A 16,795-nucleotide genomic window follows, 5' to 3' on the forward strand; every position below is an offset into this window, starting at 1 on the left:
AATTGTAGTTAATGTCAGTAAAATGTCTTAGAGACTTGGAAGTTTTCTGAATTACAGTGCATTCCAGTGAATTACACTTTGGATCCTGGAGGAACCCAACAGGAAAATGGCACAGACTTGGTTTATTAAAAATCTTGTCAAAGGCAGGTCAGAACAGTGTTTAATGAGTAAAGCAGCTTCAGTAGTTTTTCAGATGCTAATCCCCAATTCTTCTTATACTTAGTTAAGTCTGTTAATGAAAGCTTATCTTATTATCAGCAGATAAACTAGATGAATAAGCATGGCTTTATTTTTTTCCTATATATTTTTACTCTCATCTTCCTCCCAAGTTTTGAAAAGTGGTATTTTAATTCCACCATCAAATATACTAATTTAGTAGTTGTAGGTTTAAAAAAAAGGCAAAAGTGTGGACAGAGGTTTGGGCAGTCTCTTGTTTGATGCTGTATATAAAGCTGTACTTTCATTTTGGAAGAAAATATTAAAAATTTCTTATCTTGTCTGTGTTTGTTTATTCACATGTTTTATTACAGTTATCTGAGGCAGATGAAGCAGCTTTGAAGGAGCCAATCATTAGGAAGTTTGAGGAGGAAGGAAACCCTTATTATTCCAGCGCAAGGTATCATATAAATGACTTCTCCAAAACTTGATTGTAATCACAAGACGTAAGTCTTGGTGTTGAACAGCAAAACAAAGCAATCTGCAGCACAAGTTTTGTGTGAACTGTGAGAGTATATCACAACAAACTCCAAATCAATGGTTGTCTGTCTTGACTTTGAAATTTTGTAGTGCATGCTATTTCAGAAGGCAATCGTTTGCAGAAATGAATGTGCTGGTTCCATAATTAATGATACAATAGGAAAATATTCTCTGCTGATTCCAGCTAGTCTTCTGAAGCATGGAATTTATATTCAGTATATTTTGTTCTGGATAGATTTTATATCTTTCTCACCAATGCAGTATCAGCACTTTCTAAAGTCCACTGAACAGTGTGGTTAGTGTCTGTTGTATCTTCTCTCCAAAGGGACAAGCATATTTAGTGTACTGTCCCTTTTTGGATGGAGTTTTTAATCTTTGCTTCTTTTTAACATGCAAGTTTAAGTGTAATTAGAAAAAGCAAGATGAAAGGCGTAGGCCTTGCACTTAAATTAAAAAAGATGAGTTTTTTGGTGATCCTTATTTCCTGGGGAGTTTATTCTACTGTTCTTGGGCAGCCTGTGCTCCCCTCTCCCTGATAAAGTTGTGTCTCTAACCCAGAATAATTTTGTTACCAATGATTATCTTTGTCTCAGAGCTTCAACAGCTATATGTATTGTAGGTAAAGGCTAGTTTTAGAATTTGTTGGGAAGTCAGTATCATGAGCAGCACATGCTTAAGCCTGAGATTGGCTGATTGATTTTCACTGCTGTGCGTTCTAGCTTGAGTCTTAAACACTGAGTACTTCTAAGTGTATGTTACACTGTCATAGTGCATACAAAGGTGTGAGTGTCTGAATATACAGTATGAGCTACATGTCACCAGTGAGTCCAGGAGTTACTTCATGGTTTGAGCTGGCCATTTGTGACTGTAGACTTTCAACTAAAGGAGACTGATGTGTTTGTAAACTCATCAAAACATATTCTTCTACCTATTAACAGCACTTCAATCTTGCCAAGGTGCAGCTTCCAATAAACAAGGAGATTTTGTTCCAAGATTGATGCTGTCACATGTGATCACAAGCAAAACTTTGTGGTCTGAGTGCTGTTTAACTTGCATATTGGCTGCATGTATGCTAGGGAGAATTTATTTTAGTGGAATTCTTCAAATGCAGAAGTATATAGAGTCCCCAAAAGATGAGAAGGATTATCAACAAAAAAATAATCTGTTAATGACATTTTCTGGTCTGAATCCAGGCCTTAGGGTGTTGGTTGGTTGAATGATTTGTAGATGACCTTTGACTAGCTTCTCTGGACTACTTTATCCTGAGATGTGGTGCTCAGCAGTAGGTGGCAAAACTGATGACTCAATAAAGTGTTTATTAGGCTGTTGCGTATCTGGGAATGAGTCACTGGCTACTCTGGCAAAGAGCGGCATTAGCTTTGATTCTTTCTCAAACTAGAGAGGGCATAAGCTAGATTTGCAAGGCTCAGGTAAATGGCTGAAAGGCTTCTTAGTAGCTGACCGTACTGGACTACTGGAATTCAGCTAGGGCATTAGCTGCATATTCATGTTTTAGCTGCATATTCATATTTTCTGAGAAGTTTTCCAAAACTATCATGGCAATTCTTGGCAGCATTTGGTGCTTGGTTTTACAGAATATTGGTAAATCACCAGGAACAAGCAGGCTGGTGGGGGAAGATAGCACCTTGGAGTGTTACTTGTGGAAGCTAGCTTGGATGCTCTCCTGGCCTGTGATTATTCCTCTACATTAGTTTCATCCTGTCTGTACTAATCTTTCTCCCCATTTTTCTTCATGTAGTATCCAAAAACTACTTAGGCTCCTAGCATGTTAGTGGTTTAGGCTGGCATACAGTAATAGGGTTTTACTGGGCCTGCAGTTCTTCATTTTACAGAGAGAATACTGATCTCTTACAACAGCCAAATCTACTGTATGTATGTTTCTGTGTAGCTGAAGTAGAAAAACTGGTGGTTTGGTTACCTGCAACCTGGAAACATAATCTGAACAAAAAGTGGTTAGAAGAGGATAGATTTTGATGCAGACATCATTGGCAGAAATTGGCTGAAGAGGTGGGAGCAAAGACGCTCTGTAAATGTCCCAGAAAAAACATTAAGAGGAGAAGTTTGGGGGCTTCTTTGTCTGACTTGATAGATGTTTAAGGTTCGTGTGTGTCAAATCTGATAAATCAACAGCAGCGTTGCAACAGTGAGCTCCTTCATGAATTGTTTGGTCTATCATAGTCTGAAAAAAGATATAAAATTTATGGTAGCTTGACTCTGTTTTCTTTTGGAATAGTGGACTGAGTTTAGCTGAAATGATCTTACCTGAGGGGTAGGCATTCGTCTGAATGTTTGGTCAAATATATGCGTTCATCAAATGAAAGCTCATGCTGTTTTGTCCTATCTGGTGCAGTGGTGGACTAAGTATCCTCCACAAGATAGATGGCACAGTGTTTGCAGTGTCATCTAGGCAGATTTCAGTGGTGCAGTCTTATAGCAGGCGGGGCCGTGGATTCAGTGAGGGCTTTTTGTTTTGCCACTCCTTAGCCTCTGGCGCAGGGCTGGATGGCAGCCTTGTGGAGTCATCACAAGCATTCTCAACTTTTTGAGGTTGTATGCATACATACAACCCAAACTGCTGTGGAGTTAGTTTGTTGGGGTTTTTACACATAATCCGTGAGGATACTCTTACAAAATCCTAACTTGTTATAGACATGGACTTTTTGATGACACCTTGGTTTTGATTTTTTTAATCTTTTTTTTTTTTTTTTTTTTTTAAAATCTTAACTGATTTAAGTTCCATAGGATTTACCTCAAACTGGGAGATACCTTCAGCTAGTGTCAGCTGTTAAAACCGTTGGTCCTGTCTCTACCCCTTAAGCATCCTAGCTAGCATCACTGTTATGAAACCTCAGGCAAGAAGGAAAAATGAAAATACGTACTGCCGTCTTTTGTAACTAGATTTTAAGGAGGAAGTTTTCTGCTGAAATAATAACATCAAAAAAAATAGTCAAACTGTCTGTATTTGAACTGAATCTCTACTTTGGAGGAGAAAATAAATGCCTTGATTGTTTTATATTTACTCCTTTTGACGTATTCACTGGAAACATAGTCATAGTCTATTTGTACTTCAGGACTGAAAATATTTTGATTTATTTAACATTCAGTATGTGTACATTAGCTGACATTAAAAACTTGTCTTTTCCCACAAGCCAACGGGCCATTGTCAGTATTTAGAATAGTAAGTTACTAATCTGTAATAAAAAAATTTCTAATATAAGCTTAAAGCTGTGATTTTAAAAAAATCTCTATTTTTTTAATAACATCTAGTGTTTTCAGGTATGAAACTTCAGTATTTAATACAAGCTTTGTGCTCTCTACCAAACATCATTTTCCAGTGTGTTTTTCCAGAATATCGGGCCATTTTGTAAAGTCAGGTTGCAAATACAGTAGGCATCTCAGTAAATAACCTAAGCTCGGGCTTACAGAGTGTTCTTAATGTTAGGTGGCCTGTCCTTCATTAAAGAAGCAGGATTGTTACATATTTCTCACTTTGCCTGCAGTTTGAAAGAGGAACATAGTGTGGCCAAATGAGATTAAATGAGTTCTCAGCTAACTGAGAACTAGCTTATATCTGGGGGCTGTGTGGTTGGTTTCATATGGTGCTACAGGCAAGCCTAAGTGGTGCTTAAAGTCAGACATCAGAGCTGAATTTGTTCTAAGGTTCATCTGACTAAAAGCGATAAAAGCGCAATGCCCCTTGTCGCTGAGCAGTGCATGTGTGAAAACAGTGTGTGGCTGGCTCAGATCAAGAGTCCAGGTTACTTGCTTTCTCTTTTGCCCATGAAGGTATGATCTGCATGGTCTTTATTGCTCTCTGCTCTTTTGTGGAGAAAATCGGGCATATTGGTAAATATACTTATTTCCTCTGCCCTGATTTTATGCCTTCCTGCTGTGCACGTGCCTTGTTCCTTCATTTACTGCTAGTTCCTAAACAGGATCTCAGACAAAAAACTCGAAAGTTTTCATTACAGTGGAGCAGCTGCCAGCCAGAAACAATCCCCAATGACATGAAGCACCACTACAGTCTTGGTGGGAGGGATTCAACCACCTGTACCTTGGAGCCACCCCATTTGTCAACCAAAATCAGCAGTTGCTTATTGTCCAGCACTCTCTGTAACTCGGGAAGAAAACATACCCTGCTTTCTTTGCTCCAAAGGATGCTTCCTTTCTGGTCCCAAGCATGGCAATACCGTTGACTGTCTACCAAGTGTCAGGGTACAGTACTGAAACGGAATTCTGACAGGCTTGGTTTTCTCGGACACTAGCTAGATTCATCCCCAAAAAGAGCAACAGCAAAACTTCCAAAAAACAGCTTTGCATTGCTTAGAGAAAAGAATGGTAAGCAGGGATGAAGCCTGCTTGCTTTATTACCATTCAAGAACAGGCAATTTGGAAGTACCCTCACACTGTTCCCTTGGCAAGGGATGGGGCCTTACTCAGTCTGCCATACCACTAATGGTCATTGAGACTGATACGAGCCTTCCAGTTGACTTCATTAGGCTTTGGATCAAAGTTTGAGCAATAATAATGAAAGAGAAGGAAAATGCCTTAATAATCATAAAATAAAAACAATTTTCCTTATTTACTCTGCATATATAATTTTGCTTGTAAATTATAACTTGTTACATGTAAAGATGTCAATACTCTTCCCCATCATTGTGTTTTCTACTCGAACTTTAATCAGTTACCTGATTAGAACCTTTCACACTGAGCATTCTTAATTAACAGGAGTCATTAGGCAGCACCCTTCTTAATGAGCTATATTGATCTGCTTACAGCTTTCCAAAAGGAGTTTAGTCAGTTTACATCATATAAAAATTACATGAGCATTTAATTTTGGGGGGCTGTTCATTTCTTTTACACACAGCATCTCTGTTATGAATGTTTTATGAGTGAAGATGTGATTCATGTTCTAGCAATGGGGTTTTAATAGATAGTTTAATTATTAATGTTACATCCCAGTAGAGAAAGTAGTTTTCTTTAAACAAAGAGAAGAAGCAGCCAGGGCTGACTATATGAAAGCAGCTTCTCTGTTACACAGTGTCAAATCTTTATGGTTGTCAGTAAAAGTTAGTGTGTTGTTACAGAAAACAAGTTCACCATAAAAATGTGCTTCATGTTTGGAAAAGTGTTTATTATGGTGGCAGTCCCTATAAAATTGCAGTTTGGAAAGTATCACAGTAAATTGGTGATTCTTTTTTGATTCAGTTTATTCCTGCACTTCCCAAACCCCCAACAGATGTATTAAGCACTTTCACGAAGTATGAACTACTTCATTCAGTTTCAGCATTTTTTCATAAATAAAGTTCAATGCAAACGGGGCAGATCAAACAAGCCTGTAACACTCAAAAAGATTAAATGTGCTTTAAAATAAATTCACTGTATTTGTGATTATTCTTACAGGCAAATGTTTCTACAGTCCAAAAAGGCAAAAAGTTGGTGACTGATTTGACCTCACAAAACTACTTTGCTGATAATTCTTATTCACAGGATTCTTCTCCCTCTCCCCCCCTGATTAATCTGACTAAATTTATCAAAACTAAATCAAACTTTAAAATACAAGGAAAAGGAGGGAAAGAGCTTGCACATAAAATTTTGGGTAATACGTGTTTCATGATGTTAAAAGTGTAGGAAATGTTACATCTTAGTCATTTTATCATGTTTGATTGTGTGAATAGTTATAACCACTATCTTGCGGGGAGGACCTCAAACTTGTTGACCTGACTCCAATAAAAATCTCAGTAAAACCAGGTTAAGTTTGGTCGTGTGGCTATTTTGAACTGGCAGACCAGAGTGGCCACTGCTACTCTGGTATAAAATTTCTTAGTCAAGCTTTTATTTTCAGTCTCAATAGAGCAGCTTTGCCCAGTTAACAGCAGTGTCTCCCCTGCTCCAAATCTTTTTGTCCTTTTGTACTTTAAGCTGCTCTGCTTTCCTGCTTCGCCCTGTAAGGGGAGCTGCTCCGTGATATCTGCAGTAGAACCTTCTTTCTGAGATGAGTGTTTTTTTCCTCTGATGCGATGAGTATTACTTTAACAGCAAATGGCAAAGTAAAGCAAAGATGGAAAACAGTTGCAAGTGTGTCCTGGTGACTTGAGCTTATCAGCATGTGTTATGCTGAGTTTGCAGTCTTTTGTGGTTTTGTGTTTTTGATGTATTTGGTATAGAGAAAAGTGTGCAAAATAGTTTCCTTTCTAATTAGATTTTTTTTTCCAATTAATCTTCAAACAGTGGAAAATTGACAGCTGGACACTAGTTAGAAATGGTTATGCTTTCTCTTGATAAAATTCAGTGTTAGCTTCTTATTCATTATCCTTTCTTATAGTTTTAAACTGTATTTGTTAAAATAGAGCAGTTGTTTACAGACACAGAATAAAACATTAGACTTGACAACACTGTAATAAGCTCAGAACAGAATGCAAAACAAGTCTCATTAGGGAAAGGTGGGATGGAGGAGAAGAATCAATGTCTTAACCAAAGATACTGTGCGTATGTTCTTGCAGACCCTGGTTAAAATATATGCTGATATAAGCAAGACTTGAGTTGTAACGATAAGTGTAGTGTCTTGTTTAAATATTGCTGTATTAATAATTGCTGGGGAGGTAGAAGATGTGCAATATTAACAATTTTGTGGACTGCTCTGAGTTTTAACACAGGTTTTATTTTGAGTAGGATAGAGCTGAAGGATGTATCTGCCACAAGTACTTTAGTTTTTGGATAATATCAAAGAGACTATTTACAAGCGATTTCGAGTTTGAGATTTGGGGACTTGGCAATTTGGTGTTTGTTCAGAGTTTTTGACATATCATACCTTCATAATTTAATTGTTTTCAGGACTGTACTAGGGAGACTGTTAGCTTATATAGTTTAGAAATGGACTTCAGAAGAAATAAATAGGTAATTATTGGAAATATATAAAAATTTACTCTAACTCTTCAATGATAAAAACATAAACACTTGAAACATCCTAATTTGTTACATCCAGTAACATCCAATAACATAAATGATGCTGTGACTTAGTCCTAAAGTTCCAGCATTCTTAATACAAGAGGATAATTCCATAATAAAAAGTTTTCCATTTGAATATTAAAAAATAAACAAATTCTCTTTTCTCTAGGATGATGACTTCATACTAAAATAAGTGTGAAAATTCTCATTTAAAATCTGTAGATTTGACATAGTCCCTTTGTCCAAAATTTATACCTTGGTCTAGAAGACAGATAATACAAGTAAAAGAATGTATGTCAAACTATTGCACTGATGTTAAGGTGAATTGATCTCATGGCTTGAGACATAGTTTATCTCTTTAGTCCTCTCTTTAGTATAACTGTTTTCAGTTTTGTGTGCTTGAAAACCTACCTGCTGTAAGCGGTACAAATTAATTTCTGTTATTTTCTTTCCTCCTAGGTTATGGGATGATGGAATTATTGATCCAGCTGACACAAGACTGGTTTTGGGCCTCAGCCTCAGCGCAGCACTAAATGCACCTATTAAGAAGACAGAATTTGGGGTTTTCAGGATGTAATATAAATGTGTACTGTGTGGCATAATTACCTGTGTATATTTTAATTGAGGCTAGAGAGCAAACTAACTGCAGTGTTGAGGTGTTTTCAACTGATTAAAAAAATAAAGATTTATAACTACTATTTTGGATGAAAGTCTCCTGATTATATATTTTCACTGAATAATCCTCACATTATGCTTTAGTATTTTAATACTAATTTCAGTCACTGGTAGTGCTTGTTTAACACCACATTATCCATTTGGTGAATAACTTGTAACTTCTGGCATTAAGGTGAATGTTTGAGAAGAAATGTTCATACTCGTAAATAAAATTTTGCAAAATGAAGCCTGCAAAATAGGCTGTGTGTTTGCTGCTTATCGACTCCTTTATTTCTTTTAATTCTATTTTGTATGTCTCCTATAGATGCAATCCAACAACAACAATAATAAAATCCACATTCACTAGTAAATATTTTTTTCAAAATGTAAGTGCAGTAAGGGCAGCCAGTGAGTTCAGCACAGGATGAAATTACAGATTTCATGATGTTGTTAGCATTTTGGCCTTTCTCTGGCTTTCATCCAAAAGTATTGCTCTTCTGTGCGATTCCCTGAAGTCAAAACAACAGAGAATTTGTTGGGTGGGTGGCTCCTCCCGGAAGAGCAGGAGACAGGATGCTAACAGCTGTGCGAGCTGCAGATTGCTGAGCCCTTTTGATGGTTGGGGTTGACTGCTGACATGCTGTAACACCGCGCTTAGTGGTGTGATCCCTGTGGCCGTTTTAGTTTGACGAAGACACAGCAGTCTCCCTGCAAGGACCACTGCTTGAGTTGGAGCCTGAGTGCCACTTTTGGGTTGTGGTTAAAAGGAGTGCTGGAGTGCTTTGTTTAATCTTACTTATTTAGTGTAATTTTGTTCCAATGTAATGTTTTTAGAGAATTCAGTGTGTGTAATTTAATTTGTTCTTTTCAAATGTATTTTACGTTGTAGAAACTAATTGCTTGGTGTATACTTCGCCTAGAATAAGGAGGTAAATACTGTGCTATCTGAGACTAGAAGGGACTTGTCATGCTGACATGCGTGTTCTTAGGATATTAGATACTTATTAACAGAGGAATAATTTAAAATTCTGTGGTAATTGTGTAGTAAAATGGCAACAAGGCAAAAGCTGAGTTTTTGTGTCATTGCTTCTTGTTCTCATCTCGTCACGGGAATTTGTAGATGTTGTGTTGGTGTGGCCCTGGGAATTCTTTCTTCTGAAAATACAGTGACATTACCTGTGGTTGCTGGACGTTTTGAGATGCCTTTGAAAACAGCATGTTTTCAAATATCTGTATAAAAAGGCCAGGGAGAATGAAGAAATCACCCCCTGCCCCCATGACTGTTATTAATGGCTTCTAGAAAAAAAGAAATGCCCTGTGTTTTTGTACTTACTAATGTAGAGTAACTAGTTCAGACTTCCTTTGCCTTCCTGCCTTTAACTCTTTGGGTCAGCTTCCAATGTTACCTCAAAGCCACATGGCCTGCTCCCTTTAACAGTACGTGATCACTTTTCGTGAGACTGGTAATGAAGCCATTCTGAGTTGGAGACAGTAACTGATAATATAACTGAGATGTAGGTAATGAAAGCAGATATGTTTGTGAGGACCTTCTGCGAATGCTAACTCCTTATTTACTGTTAAATCTGGAAGGACAGTTAACACTTATCAAAATTTCTTCCTCTAAGTATGTGTACAACCCAAGTCAAAACATGTCTCTGAATAAATCAGGCGGTTCTGCTTTAGTAATACCTATCTTTGGAAACATGCTAAACAAATGGCATTCATCAGCACGAGCTTATTAGCATCCTATCAGCATGTTCTGGTTAGGGGAAGATACAGAGCGGGACCTCCATTCAACATGAGCGATTCAACGAATCACTAGTGATTATCACTTCCCCCTTGCATATGAAGAAACCTTGGAAAAGCTTTTCGCGTTAATGTGCTGTGCCCAATATGTGGGCATTCGCGCATAATGCATGCTGGTTATACTGGCACTCTGCTGGGAGAGACAGCCCCTTGCATACTGTCAACCAGAGATTTGCTGGAAAATCTCGTCTTCTGTGGGCCTGCTAGGAAGGAAGTGCGGGACACCATATCTGTACCACATCTGATGAAGCTGATAGGTGTATTTGCGCTGGGGCATTATTCCGTTTTATAGATGTTCTCACTTGTGTTTTTGTTGCTTACCCATAGGATCTGTTTCAGATCTTTAATGACTATTAACGGTGGATAAACTACTACTTTCGAAGAAGGCAGATACTGCCTGTCTGACAGCTAGCCTTTAGAGAATGCTGCTGACAAATTGTAGCTTTTGACTGTTAGTGCAAGGACATGAGTCCTGACAGCAGAGGCAACTTGAGAGCTATAGGTGACTTTTTGTACTTGTCCTACCCATCTCAGGTGTGTACGGTCCCTTCATTGTAGTAGCAGCAGCTCACAACTGTGAATCTACGTACTTATTAGAAAAGGTAATACTTAGGATGATACTTTTTTCAGGGCAGAGGTTGAGGAGTGAATGAAATGGTTCACCTATATCAAGCATACAAGCTGTGGGAGACCAGGACCCTGAACTTAGTCTCTAGGCTTGCAGGTGACCTTTCTACTCTCAGTTGGCCTCTCTTTGCGGGTCACTTTTCGGGCTGTATGTCTTCCTGCCTTCTCCGAACAGCATCTCTCTTCACCATGGCAAGACCAAGAGATAATCTAGTTCTAGCTCTCTTGATAAACTCTTGATAACATAGCCTTTTTAAGAGAGATCGAGTTTGTTGAGTTTAAGAGAGTTAATACTGCGATCTTGATAGTGTTTTCAAATGCCTCTGTGGTGGAAGGAAATGGAAAGCTGTGAACGTGGTGGACTAAGAAGCTTGTCTTGTCCCTAGATACTGTTGCCAGTAGCTGATGGTTTTTCTTAAATTACTTGGGCTGAGATGGTGAATTAAGGATGGATGGAGCATAGAAACCTCACCCTTGCCCATTGCCACTTGCACCTAACATTTTCTTTCTTATTCTGATGGCACCTGGAGGTGTGCTGGGCACCTGTAGAAGCTGCAGTGTGGTAGACAACTGAAATTGCTGGCAGTTTACCTAACGAACGTTGAGGTCGGATAGTCTGGTCTGAAATCATTGCAAGGTTATGAGCCCATTCTGAAGACCTGGAGTGGGACGCAGCTGGGGCATGGGTTCTGCAGTAACTCTGCATGCAGAAATGAAGGGAGGATCTATAAATGTAATTTCTGAGAAGTTACTGGGTGCCTGTTCTGACTCCTCTCTCCCTCCCCTTTTCCTTCCATTTTGGGTTTAGTTTAATGTGAGGTTTGTAGTCTCAATAATTGTGTTGGCATTTGTGTATCTTTACATATATGTATCTATAGTATTATAGATATATATTATATCTATAGTATTTTTCTAATCTCTTACCCATAGAGATGAACTGGTATCTGCCTCTGAAACAGATGTTATCTGTCAAGTATACCTCTGGACTCTACTGTTACTCCAAATGTGGCAGAGCTCTAATTTATCTTAGATTTTCCTTGCTGTTCCAGATTTCAGCCAAAGAAATCTCTGGATTCAGAAAATCAGTAATGGTATATTTTATTAACTTTTTCTTTTTTTTTCTTAAAGTGAGGTTTTAAAATTAAGCCAATTCAACAAAGCACTTCCAAAAGCCCACTGCTTTTCAGCAAAGCCTTAAAGAATCCACTTAAAGCCAGATGTCCACTTTCGTGGCTCTGATTCAGTAGAGCTCTCAACTAAATGCTTCACACTAATCTCTACAGTCTCGTAGTCATAAAATCTGCCCAACTGTGTGTCTACGTCAAGCTGAAACTGGAATACATAAATGCATCAAAACCGCTGAATGAATACTATATTATTCTGACACCAGTGTCATCAGAAACCTCCACTGTTTTCCTGCTTTTAGAAGCACATTCAATTAATCAGTCGTAAGGGGTGACTGTGAAAAGCAAATCCAGTGCAGAGCTCTATAAAAGAGCCATTGGACGTACAGATTTTGCTACTCTGTGTCCTATTTGTATCTCGTTTGCAGTAGCGTTAGCGTGTAGGAAGTGAGTTAACTTTGAGAAGCTTGAATTAGTAGAGTCACAACGGAGTGGTTCACGCCTGAGCTCTTGCTGAGCCTCACGTGGCGGGTCTGACTGAGCTCTGCTCAAGGTGCTGCAGGCTCTCTTGGTTTGGTAGCTTTAACATCTTACAGCTGGCCGCTGATGCTCTTTTCAAAAAGTATCTCTGTTTCTTTGTACTTGTATAGAGTGATTTTTTTTCCCTTTTTGTTTTATCATGACCCTGATTGCTGTTCCTGCTACGGTAGTTTCTGACTCTTATTTAATACTCAGATATCTTGCATCTTAAAACATTTTCTTCCTCACTGTGCTTGAGACAAAGTCTGTAAGAATGACTGAATATGGAGCTAGGTATAGTGATATTTGTAGAAACAATATGATACAGATAGCAATAGGTAGATACGGAAAGGTTCAGTTGTATAGGTAGATAGATGCAGGGATTTTTGGAGATAGACACTTCTAATTGCCTGCGTGTTAGCTAATAGTTTTAATGTGGAAACTAAGAATCCAGAGTTCAACTTTATACATGGAAGTGCAAGTCTGAAAAAAACCAGTGGTGATTTCTAAGCATCTCTGTGGTGTTTTCAATGCTGCACGAGTAGCGCTCATATTACAAAATATGACTCGCACTTCAGTCCAGGTTTCACTGAGTTTGCCTTCAGGGCTGAGTCTTTGGCTACAAAACTGTACCTGCTTGTCCGTAGAAGCATTATGTTTTTCTCGGTCTATGTTATTTCTTTGCTCCAATACACTTTAGCAGCCCCATCGTTTCAAGTACTTCACATGGCTGCGTCTTTGCTCCAGCCTGGGACGTGGCATTTGCCACAAGTGGTTTGACGGCAGACGTTAGCCTTGCCTGAGCAGTACAAGGATTTATGCAAACATACAGAGGATCTCTGTGTCGAGGAGCAATTACAGACGAGACCTTTGCTGAATGTGATGATCAGTAGGAAAGTGTGGGAGTAGGTAACAGCAAGAGGTGAACATGCAGCTCTGGAGGCAAGCAACACAATAGCAGGAGAGATCTGAGGTGTTTTATTGCCTCAAACAAAATGACGCTGTTAAAAATTCCTTGTTAAGCCACAGCTCCCTATGGTTCCTTTAAACATTTGCCTTCCTATTTGGAAAATCTTTCCCTGGGTCTGATTTTTTAAAATATATGTGTATTTTGCGCATGTTGTTTTGCCTTTCCAGGCTGTTCCTAACCACCCTGTTAAAACCAGCTGTGAGAGTTCTGTTAATGAGGCTTTTCACATTCCTCCTCCTCCTCCTCCTCCTCCTCCTCCCGGGGAGCCCAAGGAGGCCAGGCTGGCCGGGGAGCGAGGATGGCCGCGTGCCTCCCCGAAGGCTAAGTGCCAGCAGCCGCAGGCGCCGCTCTGCGGCGGTGGAGGCAGAGTGGGGGCCTCGCTGGGCGAGCGCTGCTCCCCGCTCTGCCTGCCCGCAGCAGCGCAGGAGTCGCGCAGCAGCACGACGTGACTCACGGAGGCTGAACGTCCGCCTTGCCACCCGGCTCTCCCCTGCTTTGCTCCGCCGGTCCTCGTTTCAGCCTCCCGAAGCCTCTTGGGCTTTGGGGAGGCAGAGCCTGTGGGACTAAGCTGCGAGGAGGGCACTTGTCACCTTGCTGAGTCTACTTGTGGCCTCACTCCGGGTCCGGTGCCAGCCAGGCACCCGGATGGCCTTGCCATGGGGAGCAGCTGGGGAGCTCCGTGGCTGGGACACGTGGGCCTCCAAAGGGCCGGCTGCTGCTGGTTCTCCTCCCGGGGGGATCGCGCCCCCTTCCCCTGCCCGGGGTCTGCTGCTGTTAGCCACAGCCCTGCTCTGCAGCCTGTTGCTGCTTTTCTTAGTGTTAAGCATTTATGGCCACTCTCCTGTGTGCCACCTGCCCCTACAGTGACTGACTGTGGCCCGGGCTGGGTTTGGGCCTGCAGGGTGACTATTCAGCCATGGCATCACTTAATGCAAGGGGATGCTTGAGTAGGAAGGCCTGAGCTGCAAGTAGCACCGCTCTGGTGTGTGTGCTGGCTGTAGTTTTCCCTTTCACGATTGTGCTTTTCTCTCTTCACCAGGACATGGACCTATATCATGCACAGGGTGGGTGCTGCTCACTGAGCAACTGGTCAGTAGTCCAGTATTTGGCCTCAGGTCCCTTTCTTACAGCTCTCTTTTAAATCCTCATGGTTAGTTTTATCTTGAGCCTTTCGATGCTACTTTTGCTCCCCATTCTCTGTAATCCTGACCCTTTCCACCCAAGTTCCAGTCCTACCTCTCTTCGTCACAGACTCCTCATTCAAGCTTCCCATCCCTACCTGCAGCTTACTCACTGTCTCTGTCTTCTCTGCTTCTCCCTTCAGGTTAAATCTTCCATCTTGCCTCTCTCTCTCATTGCATCCTGCTTTATCTTGGCCCACAGGCTGCTAATTCTCCCTTGTTGCAGACTCCTCCACCAGTTTCCAAACCTGATCTCTTTGATGAACCAAGCTACCTGCCTTGGGCTTGCTTCTCTGTGTGTCTACCTGCCTATGTCTTGCTCCTCCCCACTCCCCTTCTGCCTGGGGACCCCAGGGGTGTGTCTCCTGCCCTCCCTGCACAGCGTGGTGAGGGGGTAGGAGCTTTCTGACAGCCCTGGTCCCCTCTGCAAGGGGAAAGACGCAAGAGCTTACGGGCAGGCAGAACGCTTTCTCCTCGGTCCTCCTCTCCGCCAAGGCTACTTCTCGGCTTGTGAAACCGGCGCCGGCTTGCGCTGACTCCCCCTTCGGAAGGCTGAAGCGGGGCCGCCGGCTCTCCGGGAGCGCCTCGCCCGCGGCAGCCGCCCGCCGGGCCGCGGGGCCGGGCCGGGCCGGGCCGGGCGGGGCGGGGCGGGCGCGGGGTCCGGCCGGCGGCGGGGGGCGCTGACGCAGGCAGCGGCGGCGGCGGCGGCGCTATAAAGGGCGGCGGCGGCGGCGGCGCTCCAGCACCATGGAGAGCTGCCGGCCGCTGGCGCTGTGCGCCCTGGCCGCCGCGCTGCTGCTGGGCGCCCGCGGGCAGGGGCCGCCCGAGCCGCCGCGCCGCGCCCGCGACCTCGGCCCCGGCCCCGGCGGCGGCGGCGCCTCCCACGAGAAGGAGCTGGTGGGGCCGGGGGCACCGCGGGCACCGCGGGCCGGGGGGGCGGGGGGCTGGGGCGGGCGCCCCCTGCGCGGGGTGCGCGCCCTGACCGGGTCTCGGGGTCTCTCGGCAGATCGAGGCGCTGCAGGAGGTGCTGGAGAAGCTGAAGAGCAAGCGGATCCCGCACTACGAGAAGAAGTTCGGGCAGGTCCCCATGGTGAGTGCCCACCTGCCCCGGCCCGGCCCGACCCGGCCCGGCCCGCCCGGGGCGCGCCGCTCACGGCCGTGTTGCTCCCGACAGTGCGACGCCGGGGAGCAGTGCGCCGTGAGGAAGGGGGCCCGCATCGGGAAGCTCTGCGACTGCCCCCGCGCCACGTCCTGCAACTCTTTCCTCCTCAAGTGCCTGTAGGGACGCGCCCCGCGACGCGGCGGCGGGCGCACGGGGACCCAAACGCTCCTTGCTTCGAAGTGCCGGCCTGGGAGCCGCGGCGGCAACTCCCTGCGGCTTGTTATTCCGAGAAAAGCGGTTAGACGTCCTCGTGTTGCCAGTGTAACGCCATGTGTGACACCCGACATCCGTAGAGCTGTGGTCCTTCTTCCCCCTCCCCCCCACCCCGATTTTTCCCAGTCCCGAACCCCAGCCCGCACATTGCCGCGTGAAGGTGCCGATGCCGGAGCTGTGCCAGGGTCGAGCCAGGAGCAGGGTGCTCCCCGGCTGCTTCCCGAGGAGGGGAACATCCCTCCGCTGCCAGCCAGAGGGCCCGGAGCGAGGCCGGATCCAGCCCGTGGAGGTGAGTGGGAGGGCGAAGAGCAGAGGAACGCGTGGGAAGGCCCCGGGCCCCCCTCCTGCCCCCGGTAACACCTCCCGCCGAGAGCCCGACCGCGCTCACCGTGCGCTGCAGAAAGGCCGGCGCGAAAAACCGGCCGCGTTGTTCGGGGAGCCGGTGCTGGCCTGCGGGGTGGGAGCTGCGGGACCAGAGCCCCGCAGAGGGGAAGTGCCCTGGGCCCGCTGCAGACTCGCCAAGGACCTTCCAGCCGCCTAAAGTAAATCGCTCCCATTTCTATACTGAACTGATGCGCATAAATATGTACGTCCTCCACAGGTACGCCGTGTCTTTCAGTGAAGTTATAACTCGTTTTTACCCTTTGTTTGCCACTGTTAATAAAATCTCTGTTCTGACGACAGTGCTCTGGAGGAAGTTTTCATTTCTCTGTCACAGTGCCCTGGCGTGAAGCTAAGGCGAAGGGGGTGGGAGGGCGGCCGGAGCCGGGCTGCATGTGGCGGGACCTGAGTCCGGGGGGGGGGATTTGTGCAAGAGAGAGGGCTGGGACGCGGCCGGCAGGGCCGGCGCTGGTGGAGGCGGGCTGCGGGCTGG

At 43.8% G+C, this 16,795-nt stretch overlaps 2 protein-coding genes across 4 annotated transcripts in view; both read left to right on the plus strand.

Moving 5' to 3' along the window:
- MCCC2 (methylcrotonyl-CoA carboxylase subunit 2) overlaps nt 1-8,576 on the plus strand; it is a 39,728-nt gene extending 31,152 nt beyond the window's left edge. For all 3 annotated transcript variants that reach the window (XM_062600065.1, XM_062600067.1, XM_062600066.1), the window contains exons 16-17: nt 531-616; nt 8,125-8,576. In XM_062600065.1, coding sequence (XP_062456049.1) covers nt 531-616; nt 8,125-8,242 — 204 coding nt within the window. In that variant the 3' untranslated portion in view covers nt 8,243-8,576. The remainder of the gene's footprint in view (nt 1-530; nt 617-8,124) is intronic.
- Nucleotides 8,577-15,293: 6,717 nt separating this feature from the next.
- On the plus strand, nt 15,294-16,521 carry CARTPT (CART prepropeptide). The gene is made up of 3 exons (XM_062600054.1): nt 15,294-15,443; nt 15,553-15,636; nt 15,721-16,521. Exons 1-3 carry the CDS (start codon nt 15,294-15,296, stop codon nt 15,826-15,828), a joined length of 342 nt encoding a protein of 113 aa, XP_062456038.1. The 3' UTR covers nt 15,829-16,521.
- Nucleotides 16,522-16,795: the final 274 nt, after the last annotated feature.

This window comes from Rhea pennata, chromosome Z (assembly GCF_028389875.1).
Source record: "Rhea pennata isolate bPtePen1 chromosome Z, bPtePen1.pri, whole genome shotgun sequence".
NCBI classification, from domain to species: Eukaryota; Metazoa; Chordata; class Aves; order Rheiformes; family Rheidae; genus Rhea; species Rhea pennata.

Excerpts from the sequence above, each read along its gene's own strand:
- CARTPT (XM_062600054.1), top strand. The coding sequence starts at position 15,294 with ATGGAGAGCTGCCGGCCGCTGGCGCTGTGCGCCCTGGCCGCCGCGCTG. Across the intron at positions 15,444-15,552 it reads CCTCCCACGAGAAGGAGCTG|ATCGAGGCGCTGCAGGAGGT; the intron begins GTGGGGCCGGGG and ends GTCTCTCGGCAG. Across the intron at positions 15,637-15,720 it reads AGTTCGGGCAGGTCCCCATG|TGCGACGCCGGGGAGCAGTG; the intron begins GTGAGTGCCCAC and ends TGCTCCCGACAG.